This window comes from Pholcus phalangioides, unplaced genomic scaffold (assembly GCF_987345545.1).
Source record: "Pholcus phalangioides strain wild (caught in Gottingen) unplaced genomic scaffold, Ppha-v1.0 ptg000042l_1, whole genome shotgun sequence".
Lineage (NCBI taxonomy): Eukaryota > Metazoa > Arthropoda > Arachnida > Araneae > Pholcidae > Pholcus > Pholcus phalangioides.
The window spans coordinates 8,274,053-8,294,941 of record NW_028301628.1 but is presented as its reverse complement, the minus strand read 5'-3'; the positions used below and the strand labels follow the sequence as shown (position 1 = coordinate 8,294,941).

At 38.2% G+C, this 20,889-nt stretch overlaps 1 protein-coding gene across 1 annotated transcript; it reads right to left on the bottom strand.

Annotated features, from left to right (window-relative positions):
- Nucleotides 1-631: 631 nt before the first annotated feature.
- alpha-Man-IIb (alpha-Mannosidase class II b) lies at nucleotides 632-19,207 on the bottom strand. The gene is made up of 3 exons (XM_089255383.1): nucleotides 18,611-19,207; nucleotides 15,845-16,017; nucleotides 632-12,658 (listed from the first exon to the last, which is right to left on the bottom strand). Exons 1-3 carry the CDS (start codon nucleotides 19,001-19,003, stop codon nucleotides 9,859-9,861), a joined length of 3,366 nt encoding a protein of 1,121 aa, XP_089111509.1. The 5' UTR covers nucleotides 19,004-19,207; the 3' UTR covers nucleotides 632-9,858.
- Between the last annotated feature and the right edge of the window lie 1,682 nt (nucleotides 19,208-20,889).

Sequence of the window (20,889 nt, the reverse complement as noted above, 5' to 3'; positions counted from 1 at the left end):
AAAGTACCAAAGGATGTTTAGAGGTGTCGCGAGTTCGATACCCGCGCGGTTCGTCCTCGCCAGAAACTTTCCTGACACAGGGGTATATCAGGAAAGAATGCTACCGCAGGGAGTCCCACACCGAGGGGCTAGCGCACCAACCTCTCGGTGAGTATAACAAAGGGGGGGCCATTCGGAATCGGCAATAAATTCTAGGTCCCGGTCTAATTAACCCTCCTGTGCAGAAAATGGCTGTGGTGCGACAAAAATGATGAAACGATCAAGAATTTTATTACAAATTATCTGATTAAATTAGAATAAATAAATTACAAAAATCAAATTTTTGAAAATTGACAACTGGCAGCCTATTCCAAGCACAAACATTTATTTTGGTAATTCCCCCCTAATTTCTAACCACCACTACCATCCACTTCACACATCTCAATTGTTTCCAGACACAGTAGGAACAACGAAATGTAATAGCATTTTAATAGGTTTTTTTGGCTCAAGACTGGCTCTATCGCAGAATTCAGGACTGCATAGAATAAACAAAAAAACAAAAAAAACAAAAAACGCTTATTTTTAACTTAATGTGTTGATAAACTTGAAGCTCAGTACAAAGAAAATTAATACAAATAAATAATAACTGTAAGCTATTTACTCTCATCAAATTTCTATTTATTCATAAATACACCATCACTTTTCATGATGTATAATTTGAATACGAAAGCAAATTTCGGCAATAAACTATAGCTCAAAATTACTATGTTAATATATTTTATCTTTATTTGTGTGTATATATATAAGCTATGTATTTTTCTTGCTGCTAAGAATATAATCACAATCTTTCTCCTTTTTTGAATTTTTAGAGGAGCATCCATTCGCTATACACAGACCCAAACATGAAAACAGCTGGCATCGAATGAGAAAATAATTACAATTTGTCATTTTAAATTATTTGCATGCATACTTTTTTATAATTCCCTTCTCATATATTCTTTCAGTACTGAAACAGTTATAAAAGAGAAAATATTGTAAGTGTAGACAAATAATAGCATTACCTAATCATGGATATTTTACCATATAAATATTATTTCAAACAGATTTCGGTACGAAGCATTAAGATGTCATTCATGTGATCATTCCAATGAATTTTTTTTTTAAATTAATAAAACATTCGATTTTTAAAATAAGATAAATAGAGCTGATTTTTTTTCTTTCGTTAAGCTTCCAGACAAACAAGAAACAGTAAAACCCTGTTATATCTCAGAATGTCTAGACATGTTTTTTTAATGGTCATCATAACCTATGGGAAGGATGATGAAACTGGTTTTTTTCTAAGCAAGTATGAACTGATTACAGTACTGTGCATTAACAGTACGATACTTCGAATTAAAATGTGTGCTATAGATCAGTTTCATCAAAGTTTTTCCATATTTTGTCGTCTTTACCTTAAAATAGTTCAGTTGTTTGGTGAACTCCTCCCGAGAAGGTCTCTTTAAAATGTTGCTTAACAGCAGCAAAATGAATGAGTTTGCAATCTGGATGATATTACATCCATTTATTTCACATTAACTTCTTGTCTTAAGCCAGTGGTTCTCAAACTTTTCAGCTGTGGCTCCCTTGCCTTAGTTATTAGTGTATCTATGGCACCCTAGAATAGTTGAATTATATTATGCATGCAATATAAAAGAACCAACTTCAATGCTGAAACAGGCACCTACATCAATATCTCAAACTCCCTGTGACACCCCTAGGAGTTGTGATACATACTTTGAGAAATGCATTCTTAAGCTGATCAAAGTCATCTTCCCTTGTCAGCATGTAACAGGTCTTAACCTTGTATTTACCACTAAACCATACACATATACCATGAGCATTCATCTGGGGAAATTTCTACTGAAGTATTGTGTATGTGTGGACCTAATGGTATTTACGATGTCCGAGTTTTGCATGTTTCATGTTGAGAAAGGCTGAAATCTTTTTTCCATATTGGCAGTGAAAATAACAGATGTCTGAATTTTTGTAATCCTAACCTATGCCAGCCTACATCTAAGTCGTCTTATCCTATATAAATAGTTTTTTCCCAAATACAGAGCAAATTTTGAAGGCTTTTGGTGTTGTGTTCTTGAAGTTTAAAAGTTTAGGAAAAAAAGTTGCATCAAAATGACTAATAGATAAAAATATAAAGAAAAATCTTGCTTCCCCCTTTCTCATCAAGGGGCATTATTAGTGGGAATATTTGCCTTGACCAACATCTCAGAACAAATTACTATCATAAGCCAGGGTATCACTGTGGTGTACTTACAAATACTTAACTGTACATGCATCTTGTAAACATTCGCCTGCTAAATTTCTAATGAATTGGTATATGCCAGAAAGTCTTATGTATGTGCATGGCTCTAATGTATTTATGTTGTCATATATAATTACAATTTTAATTTTTCATTACTTGTTTCATGTTATACAAGTACTACTTTACCACACACCAACTCTGTTCTCATATCGCCATACAGCAATTTACTATTGATAAGAGTTTGGTCAGAAGTAAAGGCACCATCTATCAGTGGTCGCTTCAGGTTTATCGGGAAAGAACTTATCTTTCTTCTTTCCCCAGGATCAAACCACGAACCTGAAAAAAACCTTCATTGTGACAGATGAGCATCTTACCACATTGCCACTCACGCACTTTCATTTTATACTGGTGCAAATTGAAAATGGCAAATCCCATATTTGGCTCACATTCACACCTCAAAGTTTGAAAACTGCAGAAAACCAACTTCCGTTGACCCCCTTGTATCCGCAGAACAAATAGATAACCAGTAAATTCAATAATTGAGCATCAACATGAGGTTAGTCTGATAAAAAGCTATTATCACCCATGAGGAATCCTACTATCAGGTTATGACTACTAAAAAATGAATGAGGATTCTAAAAAGAAAGAAAGAGAAATAATAAGGGTTATTATAGCCCAGTTCATATGTATAAGTTTGGGGTTTGAATGGAGGGTAGTCATAGGCACCGGAACCTAGGGTCTGAACTCCCTCAATAAATTTTACAAAGGTGCCAGGCCCCTCTAATGATTAATGAATCTAAAATGCAATGTGCCACTCCCCTTCCTGCACGAGAGGTTGGGTTCTGTATGAACAACAACAATTGGCAACTTTCAGCCCTCTCAATGTTTTCTTCATATCGGGGCAACCTGCATGGCAACTTCTTTCCTCCTGGGGAAAAAAAAGAGATTTACATCCTCTTCCTTTGGTGGATTTTTACACCCCTTTCCCATAATCCACTAGCCTTTCATTTCCCATGTAAACAACACATATGAAGGCCAAAATATGTTTTTAGTTTAAAACTTATTCTGTGAAATAACAAGGTTTCACTGTGAATATGTGGCAAAACATATAGATTGAATTATGATATAAAATATGGCATTAAAATCATCCGATTTATATTCATTCACAACCCGAATAAAATCAGGAACAACAAGTTAAAAATCTAAAATTATAAAGCCAAGCCATATAAATTATCTCACCTTTTGATCCTTGCTGTACCTTTGTACAATACGAGCATCAAATTTCAAAACTCTAAAAACTCCATAGTAAATTCTCACTGAGCTATCCTCATCATATATAAGTGTTACATATGATCTACTCGTTCATTTAGTATTTTACAAAACATGCCAGGTTCCAATATCGAAACGCTAATATAATATTAGTAATACGATATAAAATCTCATCAAAATCCACTGTAAGATAAAGCAAAGTGTGAAAACTCCAGCGTGCAGGCACTATCTTCAAGAAATTGTGAAATAAATGTGAAAATTTATAAATCTGCCACTGTAAAAAAAGTTGATACTTGTTTTCTTAAATTTACACAATAAATTATGAAAAAATTGTCATAAATTTACAATTTTTTCGTCTCAAAAACATAAATAATTTATACCGACATACTTTTGAAACAAAACACAACAAATACATAAATATTTATCAACATAATATTTATAAAGGAATTTTCCACACTCCGCCAAAAAAAAAATAAAACAGATACGCATACACAATACGAAGTGCTTACATTGCAAAGCAGCATGCAATTCACAAGCTCATGTATAACATGAACTAGCGCTCATATGTATAGTATATATATACATACACTCTGTGTGTACATATCAGATATCTGATGCAGACTAAAGCTTTACAACATTTAATATCATTTCTTCCCTATATGCGTCTTCACAACGAAGCAAAGACTGTCAATTTCAAAGTAATAAGGCTCGCTAAGTTCTAGGCTAGTTTCATTTTGTACTAAATAGTTAAAAAAAAAAAAAAGATGATTCTTTGGTTAGTATACGTACTATGCACGAGATTCAAGGGAACAATGAATTTACTCAATTCAGGTGTTTTATTTGATTAAAATTCTGTGGCTCTTACCTTTCTGTACCGTCTTCAATAACATTGTTTTTAGGGTTCACTACCAGAAAACTGAGCTAAAAACAGGGTATGAAAAAATCTTTTTTTTTTAAATTTAAATCCGATTTTTTTGATTAAAATTAACTGACTGCTTATTAATTGCCCCCCCCCCCATTAAAGTGAATTTGTGGTGACAAACCAGTATCACACATATGGTGCAGGTATCTCAATTTACTCTATGCTCAACCAAAGGGCCACTTCAGCATTAACTAAATAAAAAACAAATTCTATATTGACAATATTGTTTCTTGCACAATTAATGGATGTGTTTCAGACTCATGATGTTGCTTAATAGTTTGCACATTTTTATTCTTTCACAGATTTAATGAGTTTTAGTAAAAAAAAAAGAGCAAATTGAACATTTTAAAACAAAAAGTAAAGTTGAAAGCCCGACGATATTTATGTTGGTACAACATCTAGCAATTAGGGCACAGAATTCAAGGCTTTATACAAAAAATAATTCCTCTGTTTTCTAATTGGGAGAACCCCAGTGCCACATTGTAATGCATTGAAAATATTTAGTGCAGTTTAGCTAAGTGCTAAGTTCAATTCCCTATATTATGAAATTTTTTCCATGCACAAAATCTAGAAAAAGAGCAGTTTTCTTTCCGCACTGCATATAGGGATTAAATTCAACTCTATATTTACCACAAAGATCTTCTTTTAGTTATGAACTTTACCACATATCAATAACATGCATACCAGGGGTTACTTTTACTTCAATATCATTGAAGTTATGTAAAGTATAGTCCTCCTTTTTTTATCCAAGGATGAGGACTTGGCAATGTCACTTCACGTAGGACAATTCTATTGTTTTCTACAATGAGAAATGAAACATGATAGCTCAGTTGCTAACAAGCAATTCCTGATGCACAATGACTTTTTTACTTAAAAGAAAAGAATTGTCGAATGTGGCGTGTCTCAGCCAAGTCTTATCTCGTGCTTGGAGCACTGCGTCAGCACAACCATTTCAAGAGAAATTACCTTTTTTTTTAAATAAAGGACAAGTGATGTGAGAATGAGATAATAGGAAACAATGTTTAACGACGGGATATATAACATATTAGGGGAGGGGCTAGGATATTTTCTATAGAGAATTTCAATAACAATTGAAGACTGGAATTAAAAAAATGTAAGTGCCAAAACATAAATTCCGAGGAAAATCTATTTAAAGGGGGAAACCAATGTATTGGATGATACATCAAGCACTACTTAGCAGGATTTACAACAAACTAACCAATTTTCAGGCAACTTTGTCTTATTTCATTGCAATGGAGTTGGAACTTGCATTCTTTGAGGAAAAAAATGACACAGCCTTTTTTAATTCTAGTCTTCAATTGTGAAAAGCTGCCTTATACAACTGAAAAATATTTGCAAGTTGAGTGAAATAGTCACTGGTTACTCAGATTAAAAGTATGGTTAGATCTCTGTATGTCGTCCATTACTTTCAATACCACCAACTTATGTCAATTTTTAAACGTCACTGCCACTATAATTAACCAATTTGGCTCACACTTTTTGAGTCAATCTGCTTATGAAGTCATTTTCAGTCTGTTTCCACAGTGACATTACACCAATGTATGACTAACTTAAATATAATGATGTTATAGCACAATCCTGAGAAAAAAAGGATTTCCAGCTAAACAACAGTGGTCCAGAGAAGGTATATTGCAGACGCACAGTGTCTGCAGAGTTTGCATAACTGCTCTAAACCAGGGGTAATTAACCTTTTCAGTTCACACATGCATTGTTACTACAGCTTGTGGGCCAGAAACTAGTGTGTATATAAGGCGACCATATGATGAATTTTATGGGACAGCCCATATTTTCTGGTAATTTTGAGTTTCAGCTTTTTTTTTTAATGAAAATGTTTTTCCCCCCTTAAATTTTTAACAAAGCATGCACTTGAATTTTTATTAGATTTTTATGGGTTATAAATTATGATAATTGGCTATAATTATAATTAGTCATGTAAATATTCATCTTACACAATTGTCAAATGTTTATTTTATTAAAATTTAGTGAATTAACTAATTTGTAATTCACTACAATTCCCAGTATAGCACTTAATTTCCCACCACTGCCAAATTTTCAGTGATAAATGATAACTGCTTATCCTTAGAAATTTTTCTGTGTGTGTGGATGACGTCTCATATTTTGTCATAAGGATCCTAATTTCCTGTATTTTTCTTGAGAAAATATGGTCAGCCTAAGTACACATATCTTGTTATATGTATTGATATCCCCCGTAACACCTTCCACAGGCCAGATGGAAGATGGCCTGCAGGCCGGAGGATGTGTGCACCTCTGCTCTGAACAGTCAAAAAGATTGCATTGATTATGCCACTGCTTCGACTGAAGATGACAGTTGTGGCTTAAAAATCAAGTTGAATTTCTTCTGGAGTCACTCTTAAGCGAGGATTAATTACTTTTAACCTCAAATATCAACAACAGAAATCTACTTTCTTCAATCTGAAACTGTTAGCTCAGCCATACTAGTGAGCAAAATAACATGGAATAATATATGAAAAACCACTAATAAAATAAAAGCTGATTCGATTAGAAATGAGAATACATCAAAGTTAAACTGAAGCAAGATCAAAAGACCTTAGCATTACAATCCAACGATAGCGCAGGAAACAAATACGTTATCTTTCACAATCACTATAGCGAAAAAAAAAGTAAATAAATGCATAGACATATTTTCTCGTTACATGACTAGATTCATTGTGCCATATAAACTCATTAAAAAAAATTCAATAAAAATACAGTTACCAAATCATGAATTTCTAAAAAAAAACTAACACAGCTTCAATATTTTCCACAAGGCTAACTTATAAACATCTACAACTACCTCAGCTGCGCAATAATAAACATTTACACTTTGCAGTACAAAAACAACTCCCCCTACCGTGAAACTGTAAAATTTTGTTATAAATATGAATATTCTAAAAATAAGAAACAAGTTACTATTGTCATATGTCTCAAATTAAATTTAGCCATTTCACTGCAGTGTTTTAACAATGGCTTCCAAAAGTAAAGCACATGATGACTTATATAACGTAACAACTGCACTTTAATCTTGCCCTCTGGTTAGTGAAACACAAACACTTGTTACACTTAGGTGTATAGTCACTTTATGCTTTTGGCACACGGTACTGACAGATACATTTTCTTACCAAGTGACACTGCAACCATGGATGTAATAGTTATGGACACGGGGTGGATCTAGAGGTCGCTGTTCAGAACAGGGTTTAAGCTGGATAAAAAATTCCTTTTGCAAAAAAAAACGAAAATAGGGGAAAAAGCTTTAGCAAATGCTAATGTAATGATTGATGGTTGGATGTCTACTCATTGCGTACCTCCTGTACATATTTTTGCAAAAGTCGCTACCACTTTTTTTGCATTTTGCAAAAAATGCAACCATAGCTTAAACCCTGGTTCAGAAGGGTGATTTTACAAAGCTCTAAAAAATCAGTCTCACCATTGGGTGACCATATGCCCAGCATTCTATCCTATTTTTCCATGAAAGTCCAGTTTTCTGTTTTTATTTCCATCCCTGTTTTGAAAAATGTACCGGTTTTACCCGTTTTTTTAGTCAAAGTTTTCTTGAATTTTTTGTTGCAATATCATATAGAAGTTCTGAAAATTTCATGAACTATATCATTTCACTTAGAAGGGGGGGGGGGGTGATCACCATAGATCTGCCCCTATGTGGACAGGCATCTTTAACCCACTGCTCGTGTACAATTTCGTGCTCACAAGCACTTGACGAAATTAAATACGTTGTGCAATTGCCTTCAAGGATTGAAATCGTCCTAATTTCATGCATTTGTATGTCAACTTTGCCGTGAAGGTGCTCTTCTTTTGATGATGGGTACGGGCAGTGCTCACGACTGGCAAAAGGTTGAAGACCTCAGTTTATGGAGATCGCTCGTCAGTTTTGCTTGGCTGCTATAGCAATATACCCCAATTAGGAAAACAATTCTGAACAAGTCAAACAGATGTCCACAGACCTGTGACTGGTCGACAAAGGGTAACCACCCCCTCTGATGATCAGTATATAGTAGCCAAGCAGAACCAAGGAGTGACCTCCACAACTGTTACACCCATGGTTGCAGCATCACTTCGTAAGGCAATATCTGCCAGTCCTATGCACTGAAGGCTCCACATGAAGTAACTACTCCCAAGTACCATGTGTTTCACTAACTGTGTGATTAAGAAAGGCAAGATTAATGTGGTGTTATGTTATATATAACCTGCGCGTGCTTCACTTCTGTGGGCACCAGTGTAGAAGAATACACTATTCATAACACATCACATCCTATTATCGATGTGTTTTATTACATATTACTAATGAGTTTAAAATATCAATCGCCTTTTCTGTAAGCAAAAATGATTGACTTAAAATAAAATCACTAATCTATTAATTCAACTTTTACCTTCAAATAAAATCATTTTGGGCAGACAGGGTTTCATTTTAGTATTATATAACAATTTCATCAAAAAAAGTGTTACATAAAGGAAATAAAGTAGGGCTTCGATTATCTGAGTTTCATGTTATCTGAAGTACTTTTCATAAATTGACTCTAAAAAAAATATTTGCAGTAAAATGATGTACAAAATGCTTTGCACCATTTCAAGTTTTTCAAAATTCTTCGCATTTCTTTTAAGTGTTTATATCTAAGAAGAAAAACATTTCAATGTAAATGTTATTAGGTTGGGTGAGGGGAAAAAATATAATACAGGGCATGATGAGCTAGTAATTATCCCTGAGAAACAATTGATACAATAAAAAAAAGGATACTAAAAACACCTGTGGAAAAGAAATAAAAGCATGACAAAAAATAGTGTGATGTAGAAAAGATGTACATCCTGAATTTCGTGGTGATAAGGAACTAATTACAACTACAACTGTATAATTTCTGATCAGATCATAATTTGATTCCTAAAAGAAATAAGAGATATATAAATCAGGTTACACAGTCGAACAACTCTGGTTCTAACCAACCTCCAGGTAAAACGAATAAAATTATTGGTCCCGTCCCATGAAATTTTCTCTTACTCGATTGGATATAGTGAACCAAATCTATTGCCGCTTGAAGGTAGTTAAAATGGGCGTTTACTGCCATTAAAAAAACCCTATAAATTGCACCTATGATTTCAAAAATTTCATTCACAAACTTTCCCCCACACCAACCAAAACATGTTAATCAAGTCCCGCCTCAGATATTGCTAAGATTCAACTGGTCACAGGATAACATCTTCAGGCTCCTGCACACAAACTGCACAAAACTTATCTTCGTAATTCATTCCAAGTGTCAGTATTAGTTGTGCTGTTCTAGCCAAACACATAAGCTGCAACTGACATGACCATATCCCGTGAGTAATATGTTCTCAGAAACTTTTTCTATGCATTCTCTGCGAACGCAATAACATGTGAAGATATGTCCATCGGTTTCACCTGTACTGCAAAACTGCTGTTATGTCTTCCTCCGATCCCACTGACGCCAGTTAGCAATGTTCGAAACATCGTGGACACACGGACATTTTGTAATTCTAGAGATAGGACATCCATCTTCTGACTGACACACAAGTCATCCACAAATGACTTTGTCCTGCAGCTACCACCCTTGTTGTGGACGATTGCCAGGCTCCTGTTGGACGGTGAGTCGAAATCAGACTTTCTAGGTATGGACCTCAAGTTTAGTAGCGCAATGTTACAAGGGAAACCAAATGCCAGGAACTCTATCCGTGACTTAAGGTTCCTCTTTTCTGCTCCGTTGGAGGCCACAACAATGACCGGGTCAGATATAAGGGAAGAAATTCCATGTGCATATGCTGACAAATTCGGTACCTCTTCAGAGAAACTTTCTTTAATAGCTTCCAGGACGAGCCAGAAACGTGCAAGTGTTCGCTTATTATCCAGAACTCCTTCTCCAAGTCCACGATTATCATCGCTACGGAGACGGCGGTCCAACATGGCTTCAAGCCAACCGCTGTTGACGCTAGCGACGCCGTGAGCATGGGACATGAGCACCGATAGCCTGGAGCGAGTATCTTCGATATATGCAGCGGATGTTGCTGGGTAGAAGTTAGCTTCCAATGGAAGGTACGATAAAGTATGCCGTTTAACCATCTGGAAACCATTCGAGTCTGTATAGAATGTATCGCCACTGTCGATATCAGTCTGAACTCGCAGGAAAAGCTCAAGATTTACATCAGGAATCTGTGCTATTTCAAAAACTGTATCCATTTCGAGTGATGCTCCTAAAGACCCTTCAACATGATATATCCTGTATGTTGCTGATACCACATTGGAGTATATGGCGGTCAATTCAGAACAGATCGGGCCGCGGACGATCCGGATGACTGGGAACCTACCAGAGACGTTTTGGACTGGTTCAGATGAAACAGGATGAAAAAGATAAGCACCACTTCGGAACTCCTCAGATCTGTATGCCTGGTACACCATCCGCACCCGATTGATGATGCCCAGATCAGTTCGCTCCATGGTCTCTAAAAGACCAGTCTGTTTTGAAAATCTGACTCGTAAGCTAGGACTGCTAACCTCGATGTCAGTGTCAGTGGGGGTTTGAAATGAGAATATTGAGTTCCGGGGTTGCTTAGCAAATGCATCATTAAGACTAATGGAAACTTGGGTTTTCGGTCTTGGTGATGTCTCTGAAGGCATCAGCACAAAAGTGGATAGTGACAAGGGGGGTAATCGGGCAATGAATAAAACTTCATAGACATCACCAAGAACCTGGACTGAACCATTCCAAGCCGGATTCACCTGGATGGGCACCTCTTCACCATCCGGATCGAGGACTTTAATGAAGGCACTTCTCACTTTGACTCTCACTGGCTCGACAGACCTATGAGCCTTGGAATTATACAGAACGATCTGACGACCTTCAGAAGACACGCTGAGTGGTAATTTTTCGGGCAGCTTATCAAAATTTGCCTGCTCTATATCTGGATATAGATAAGATGCAAGAGGATTTGCAGGGCGCAAGTCTACTGATCGCCTAATGGCATCCTCAGCCATAATAAAAAGAGCTGAATGTGCAACAATTCCCATTGTCTCACGGACACCACGAAATAGTCGCATCCCATAGTCCACCATGACTGCCTCTTTCGAAGTCCCTGTAATGGCATCATGGTGCTGGAACAAGCCCAGGCTGTCCCTTGCAACTGATAAATAGGCATAGTCTTGATCCAATCTCTTTGACAGATGTGACAAGCCCCGCTGTTGAACATACGCACGACCCAAGGAGTACAGGATCTCTGCACTTCTCAACCAGTGTTGCAGGTCACGACACATGTGCTTCCAATATGGTCTGCTGGTGAAATATCCCGTCCAATATGAAGGTCTACCTTCACCGTATATATCGCCATAAGCATGGAAATCGCCAACAAGAGTAGGAATACTTTGGTAACCTAAAACATTCATTCTTTTGTGAACTTCGTTGAAATAGTCTTTCAGTGTGCCAAACTTGACCTCAGCATGCCAGTCTGTTCTCGAGTTTATGTACTCCATTATTTTAGCATAATTCTCATACTGTTGGTCCCATTCAACGTCATGGTTGTACCTGAAATCATCTCCCAAAGGAACTAGGGCCACATTGTGTGGAAAGAGCGAGCCTATCCTACCATACTGACCCAACAGCAAATCCGCTCTCTCTGGGAGTTTTTCAGGAGTAATCGGCCATGCCCTGCTCTCTGAATACTCACCAGCAATGCGCCGAAAGTCAAACTGCAAGCAAACGTCTGGATCTGGTCCACAAGAGTGTTTTATGCTATAAAGATCAAAAGGCATCATTTGGCACAACACATCCCCGCTATTGTTATGCCTGGGAGTAGAATCAAACTCCTGTCGCCACCAAAAGTTCAGCTGCGTTCTCTCTGCCAAGTAAGCTTTCCAGGCATAGTGAGTGCGTTGGATCACCATATTGCGCAAACCAGATGCCCTGAGAAGATAGGGCACAGTTCCGGAATGTCCAAAGGAATCCACAGACCATGCAGACCTAGGGACAATGCCGAGATTGTTCCACATCCACTGGTGCCCTTCTACTAGCTGGTCAATCATACCATAGTAATGGGCTGCAGCTTCATCTGTCATCACCCATCCACCAGTGATCAGTTCTAATTGCCCGTTATGTAGTAGGCGACGTACTTGATCTCTCATTTGGGGACGATTTTTCAAACTATAATGATACAGAAAAGAAAAAGTATAAAAATGCATGTAAAACATTACAATGTATATGTAATTAGGATATGGGACGAATAGTGATTTGGCCAAATACCGAATATTAGGCAGCCGAATATCAACTTTCCTAGAATTCATCACCATTGTAAATAAAATTGGTGGTTTTAAACTCTTTAAACAACAATGAAGAGATATTTCGCCTCAATAAAAGCTTCTTAGACCAGCCAGCATTGACTTTTCCTTATAGCCCTTACTTTGCACCTGCTGAAAATCGGAAAAAAGCCTACCTCATTGAAAAAGATATGGCGTTTTAATGGGGGGTTCAGCCATTTTTAATTTCCACTTGAAAGGTTAATTAAAAATAAAATTATTGTAATTTTAAATGATTGATATTGAATTTTAATTATGTAATTTGTTATTAAAATATTAAAAAACGGCCAATTGAAAGCCTTTTACTGCCACAATACTGACAATCAAATTTAATGATAATATACAGGGTGTTCTGTTAATGGGATGACAAACTCAAAGGGTTGTTAGTAGACATCAAGAGGAACAAAAATTGCAATGGAACATGGTGTCGCAAACCACCTTGAGAGAGTGAAAATTGCAAAAAACGCATGCAGGTTTCGCCAGGTGGAAGTGGCGGCTGCTGATGTCATTGCACAGTCTACAATGAAATAAAAACAATTCCTGAACACGCTCAAAGATACCAGGTATGCTTTTGATGTCTGCCGCAATGACGACAATCCACACGATGAGATCCTGCGATGTGTCCGCAGGCACAGTATAAACAGGTGATTCAAGGTGACACCCCCCCCCCCCCATAGGAAAAGAACAAGCGGATTGAGATACTTGGAGGCCAAGCAACTGGTCCCACGCGTCCAATCCACCTCCTTGGATATATAACTGCAATAGCACTAATTTACGCCATCTTCAGCCTGTGATCCTACCCCTAGCACATGCATTTTGCGATGCTGCTTACGTCACATATGGTGAGCAAATCCGTGAACATATTCAGTGATCAACTGACATCCACCTTTCATCTCCTCTGGACTCAGAGCCTGCATGCGTTTTTCACGATTTCCAACCTCTCAACGTGGTTTGTGAAACCATATTCTATTGGAATTTTTGTTCCTCTTGATGCCTACTAACAACTCTCTGAGTTAATAACCTATTTCACAGAAAGGAATATACACCACACAATAAAGTAATAATGATCAGTAAATTTTTAATTTATCAACAAAATTCCAATTAAAATATTTTTTTTAATTGGTTTGATGTACTTAGATTTACACAGATATTCGGCCAAATACCTAAGCATTTATTTGGCCAGGCTATTGTAACGTGCCGATGATCCCCCGGCGTAAAAGTCCGTAGTCACCGTCACGTGATCTGTTGTCATAAATGTTACTAGTCTGCAGCTGTGATCGTATGGCGACGATCAAGGCCGATCGTGATGTTCGCCTGCGATCGCATGCAAATGAGGTGACCTTGAAGCCGATTGGCTTGATCAGACACGTGCGGTCGGATGTTTTCCTTTAAATACCGGCCGTACGTTGTAACAGCGCTGATTCCGCGTTCGTCTAATCTTGTTCTGTTCAACTGAAGCCCTCTAGTAGGACGGTTCACCGTCTTACTACCGTATCTATTGGCCTTAGGCTGAATTATTAAAATGCAATAATCTACATTATTTGAATCCGTTTTCCGGCAGGTCCGGAATCAAAATATAAAACAATCTTCACAGTCAAAGTTCTTCATTGCTGATCGAGGTGGTCCGGCCCTCAACCGAGAGGCCCCCTGGAGCTGGTCAAGGTGGTTCGGCCCTCAACCGAGAGGCCCCCTGGAGCTGGTCAAGGTGGTTCGGCCCTCAACCGAGAGGCCCCCTGGAGCTGATCAAGGTGGTCCAGCCCTCAACCAAGAGGCCCCCCGGAGCTGAGCAAGGTGGTCCGGCCCTCAACCGAGAGGCCCCCCGGAGCTGAGCAAGGTGGTCCGGCCCTCAACCGAGAGGCCCCCCAGGAACTGATCAAGGTGTTCCGGTTCTCAACTGAGAAAACTCCTCTGGTATTTACGGAAAAGCTAACAACATCGGATGTCCGATCGCTGCACAGGTTGACTGTTTTTGATCATCAATTGGTGAGCCAGTATCTTTACTGCTAACGTCAAATAGAGGGCTCCAAGATATACTAATCCATTGTTAAAATTAACTAACCCATATAATTAATTTGAATAAATAATAATATTTCATGCGAAAGTTTGTTTCTAATCATTTTCCACTTGTCGTTTGCCACTTTATTGCTGGATATTTCGAACCGGGCAAGCAACTCCCTTAAGGGACGTTGCACTATATACATAATAGTAGCGGAATAATTGTCCCATTTCTACATGTGAAAATTGGTGATAGATGATCCCTGAAGTTAGTAAGTTTTATAAATATGAAAACATCACTTCAATTTAACTTATTAGTTTTGGTCATACATGATGGGTCGACTACACATATTTCGTTGCAAAAATCAAAATAAGTCTTGAGAAGATAGAAAAATTTTATCAGTCATTAAAGTTGCCTTTCTTTACATTTATTAATATGTGTGAATGCAACCAACATTAACAATTGAATTCATCATCCTCGACTGAAGTTTGTGCATAATGTCTGGTAAATTCAAGTAATTTGCCTGTCACAAGTATATTTACTAGTACAGGCTAGGGATTATTCGTAACCACTGTTAAATGGGATAAATTTGGAAAATTTGTCAAACTTACCAAAGTGTTCGGCAACTATGCATAATCACTGGATTCAATGCATTTACCACAACATATGTATTCTGTATTAAATAAGCTGTAATTTTTATTCTGTAAAAAATTTAGAGGAGACCTTCATCCAGCAGTGGATTGAAAATGGTTGTTGTTGATGATGATGATGTATTCTGTACACATTTCATGCATAAAAAAATGCTATCTAGATTTTAAAAAAATACAGCTTTGAAGTCCTTTATTTTCGTACTTTTATAGCTTTACAAAGATATTTTTTACTCATATCCGAAACGAGACCTATTCATTTCAAATGAGGGCAGTTCTATTATAGTTACATTTCATATAAATAAATACGAGAGGCAAACACAATAACTATTATAAGAAAACTGAATTTTTTTAAACCAAATTTTATGTTAAGGTCAAAAAAGACACTTACCCATTCCACCACCTCGAGAAGAAAGACATTTCTGACCAGACAAATGTCATATCTTTATAACGTATGAGCTTGTCCACCATGTTGTTGAGTATATGTGCGGTAAAAGCCATGAAATATCCATCAAATGTCTTCAGCCAACCAGGATCGTTATGCGAGTGAGGAATCACAATGACCTGTAGAAAAATAAAAACTTGAAATTACTGTAATGCATACATATTCTATAATTTATTGACCATGCTTAAAAGTATTTCAAGTATAGGCTAAGCATGGGCCCCCCACATGGGCAGGGCTCTCACCCTTAGAAACTGACCGTGTCACAATGGGCTCCCTGAAGCAACCATATCGACATCAGGCTTAGTGCGGATGCTCAACTGACATAGAACCACAGCGGTTAGAACTCCCAACCTAAAGCCCCATTCGCCAGCTCACGCCCCCAAAGTAGCTGGGTTACAGGAACATGCCATGGTTCGCAGCCAGATCTATCCCTAGGCGATTCTCGTCTTTTTTTACTTTTTCATGCTATAAATTAACTATAGAAGGGCTGGTGAAAAGTTCGGCTGCGACCTCTAAAAGAATCCAACCTAGGGGTCCTGCAACAGGATGTGGAGGTCATGAGGCTGAATTAAGTATGATAGTAAAACCTACCCTATAATGATACTCGATGCAATAAAAGCTCCTTTTACAACTACATTTTTACAAATCTTGTTTGGAATTGCCTATAGTCAAATTTTATTTTATTTATCAAATATAGTTGAATAGAATTTGACTATATTGCCTATAGCCGAACCCATGCAACTGTGTAGGCACACCCCAAGGGGGGAAAACACAGTAATACCTTGTCTAACAAAGATTTTTTTTATCTTGTGTTGAAGTTGTTTATCTCAGGCTTTGGTCCATTTTTTCTTTTTTTTATAGAGCTTCTTAGTGCTCTATGGAAGTTACTTTGAAGGTTTGGGTAATTTCTGGAACCAACTAAAAAATTTTTCCTATAGAAACCAGCATAGAACACTCATAGGAAGCCAGGTCCATGCTCGCATAACTCTGCAGAATTAAGTAGCGCAGAAACCAGTTTTGAGGTTTGGCTAGCACAGCATGGAAGATTTTAATGGTTAATTTTGTGTAGCTACACCCCTAAACCAGTTTTTGAACTGCAGAGTTCTGTGGGTGTGGACCTGGCTTGATGTTGTTCAGAAAACATGTTAAAATAACAACTATAATAAGGGTGGACACCTTAGTAATTACCATTTGTGTCACAGGTGAACTAATCTGAGTAAATTTAACAACTGGTTCGCTGCAAGCAGGTTCATGGATACATACACAACACTGTACGTTTATTCTGAGAAGGCTATGGCAGAAACCTATAAGTGGAAGTGACGTGATGCGCACCTGTACTACTGACAGAGCTGAGGTACATAATGTTTTATTAAAACTGTTCACAGCAACTAAAATTAGCTCCCATGGTAGAATGTGGGATCAACACTGCAAGGATCGCTGGTTCGAATCTAATTTGTATAAACATTCATTTTTTTCTTCTCTTTCATCTCCGTTTTTGACAATCTTTTATTTATTTTCCTATCTTCGCAGCAGTTTTCTTTGGTACTTACATATTATGCCGTCAACCATTTATGAGTTGTGCCATTTCCCATACAAACCTGCAGAAATTTGGTGAGATATATGTAGTGCACTTAATGCTGGCACATATCTAGGTTTACATGCAAGCTGTAAACCAAATGAATGTACTTGAAAGAAAGAATGACAAGCCATTAGCCAACATACATCAAGTTAATGCACTGCATACTTTGTCTTTTAAAAGATACAAGCTATCAACAGCTGTACACTGAATAAATGCATAGGGTATTTTGTTTTTTTAAATACGGTAGGCTATTAGCAGCCGTACGTCTAATAAATGCATGACACACTCCATTTTAAAAGATATGATAAGTCATTAGCCACCATACGCCAAATAAAGTTAGGGTTCTCAATTTTTTTAGAGAGTGCTGGATGCTTCATTGGTTTGGAAATGTGTCGCAGGCCACTTGAGTGATCTGAAACTATGACATGGGCACAGGGCCATAACTAGGCTGGGGCAACCGGGCTCCTCACAAATAATGTACATTTATTTAGCATAATTTTTTTCCTTTTAAGGGTCCCCTTCAACAAAATGTCTGCCCCGGGACCCAGAGAAGGCACACTACAGCCCTGGACATAGGTCACTGAAGTGCTCTGGAACTGTGCTGCAGGTCACTGAAGTGATCTGGAAATGAGCCGCAGGCAACTTGAGTGATGTAAAACTGAACTGCGAGTGACTTACGTAATCCCTAAATGTGTCGCTTTGTTAATTTGGTTTCAGGTTGTGGGGCAACATCAGATGACTCAGAGGACCACATTTGGCCCACTGGTTACGGGTCGAGCATGTGAGGATTCAGCCGTCGTACCCAGTGGTGTCTTAACACATGGACCCGCCCGGGACCTCACAAAAATGAGATCCGGTTGATATTTTCTAGAATTTGCCAGGTAGGGCCTCAAAAAAACTACTTGACCCAGGGTCCATGATGCCCTTAAGACGGCCCTGTACCATGTATCTATCTTCAGCCTAATATATTTGAGTCCCACCCCTGCACGGGAGTGTCACTATCATGAAATGTAAAATTTCACCACAAGCACAATAACTAATATTCATAATGACAGTACAAACATGAAAGCAACACTAATGCAAGAAATTGTATAGTTTTCAGTCCAACTACAGCCATGTAAACAATAACTCACCTTAAGAGGAAGTTTATCCCAGGACTCTTTCCTCTTCAAATAACGTTTCTCGTAGGTGTAGTTCCAGTAGCTACGGTAAGGGGGCTTGAAGTTCAGGGTCGGATACACTTCAGGGGTACTGATGTCGACATTTTTCAGCGGTGGGACAGGATTGCAGGGCATCGGGATTTGTTTCTTGGGTTCCTCCAAGCCGTCCGATTGCTGGTGATGATGTTGCTGTTGTTGTTCATCGACATCATTAGACGCAGCAGTTAGCACGTACTCGGGCGGCAATGTCGTTGTTCTGTGCTTCGTGAGAAGACCGTGATATAACAGGACAACGGAAATGCATCCTACGATCACGGTGGCAATCAAGCATCGGGTACGGGGTCGCTGGAAAAAACGAGCCATCATCGAGCCGACATTTACCTCGATCTACTCGGATAAACAAATCTCCTACGGGACAAATACCATATGCACAACATAAACGAGGGCATTTAATTCAAGTCGTTGATTGCGTTAACAAATAATTCTCGCCGACATCACCTAATTTTAAATATGTACCCGGATAAACACCCGTCAACACACTTTAGCAGACAACCAATTTTTTTCAGCTGCGCTCAGGCGATGTACGTCAACGGCGCTTCCGGCTTTTTGATGAATGAAAAATCATCATACGTGTGAGAGTTTGTGTTCTTCCAAATGAGACATCTATTTCGATTGGTTAACGCTTTCATGTCGGTTCGTGTGCATCAGAGTAATTACAGCTCTTATTGTTGCCATTCAATAAGAAACAAATTCAATAAAAAAACGGAAAAATCCATGATGCAGTGCGACTTGGACACTTCTTGATGATGTGACCACAAGGGTTGGAGAAACATTGAAAAAATGAGCTCGTATACCTTCAACAGCCCTTTTTTCTAAGAATCTCCTTTTCAATTGTCTTGGAAGCATTAACTTTAAAACAAGAAATGCCTACATTCCAGTTTTCAAGCAATATTTGCTGGAAAAAAAAAATCCGTTTGCTGCGCGATCGTCTGAGCATCGTGCTGGACTCACACTGCGAGGATCAAGGTTCGACCCCCCCCCCCCCCCCATTGGTGGCTCAGTGGGGGACAGCTGAAGTTGACTTTCTGTGGTTTTCCATATTTAGGGCGTGAAGGGGAGTTGGTCTTTAATTCAAAGAAGTCTCCCCGCAGAAGAACAGGCATACCTTTAAGACGACACAGCATAACACGAAAATTCAAGCATCTTTCGTTTCTCATTAGAGATAGACAGACAGATAGATTCCCATTAGAGACAGACAGATAGTTTCTCATATACACTTATGTCCATAAATTAAGGATAATTCAAAATCACACGGAAATTGAACTCTAAAGTAAAAATTTCACCTGCAGAATTATCACACACATCTGCAAGAATGATATGCAAATTTCAGCCACCAGATGATGCCGATAGTACGTCACAATGACAAGAGTGTAAGAGGGGGGTATATAAGGAATTCTGGCAAAGAAGTGAAATTGTTCACAAAAGTTCTGTAAGGTGCTCAGTGCCATAAGCGAATAGTTATGACACAGAGGACGCATGTGGATGATTTTTTACGTGGTAGAATTATCGGCCGCCTGGAATGTGGGCGTACTCAGATGGAAGTATCCGAGGAACTTGGAATTGCCCAAAGTGTCATCTCTAGGCTTTGGCAATGATTCCAAGATAACGGAAATGTCAGTAGACGTTACAGTACAGGTCGCCCTCGAGTTACAACGCCGAATGTAACCGGTATTTGGCAGTAACTGCCAAAAGCAGCAGACGGAGCACAGCATCCGACCTGTCTCGTCAGCTATCTGCAGCCACAGTTTCAAGGCAAACCGTGTACAGACGTTTGGGACCCAAGTTGTCGCCTGACGTCAATAAAAACGTTTTTTGGAAGTCATAAAATGTCTTAAACATGACGTGATAAAATGGTCATTATGTCCATTTTGCAAACGTCAAAAATAACGTCAAAAAATGACCATTTGCAAATAGTTCGACTTTCAGAAGGTAGATGGCGCTATTTGAAGAGACGGGAGGGAAAAAAAAGCATGACTTTCTGGCGCAGGTCGGATCCGAACCCAGTTCAATCGAGGATTGTCCCGAGGTATCTCACACCATGCCTCTACCAATCGCGCTATCATAGCGGTAACCATCGGGTGTTATTTAATGAAGACTTTAAAAGTGTTGATTAGTTATATTATAATTACCGATTAACTTCTTGCTGAGTTTAGCCGATGGCAGTTATTTTTTCGTTTTCTTTTATTTTTTTT

Bases quoted from the DNA above. Each gene is read 5' to 3' on its own strand.
- alpha-Man-IIb (XM_089255383.1), bottom strand. From the start codon at position 19,003: ATGATGGCTCGTTTTTTCCAGCGACCCCGTACCCGATGCTTGATTGCC. The intron at 16,018-18,610 runs GTGAGTTATTGT...ATTTTTCTACAG, and splicing joins GGGATAAACTTCCTCTTAAG to GTCATTGTGATTCCTCACTC. The intron at 12,659-15,844 runs GTAAGTGTCTTT...GTATCATTATAG, and splicing joins TTCTCGAGGTGGTGGAATGG to TTTGAAAAATCGTCCCCAAA.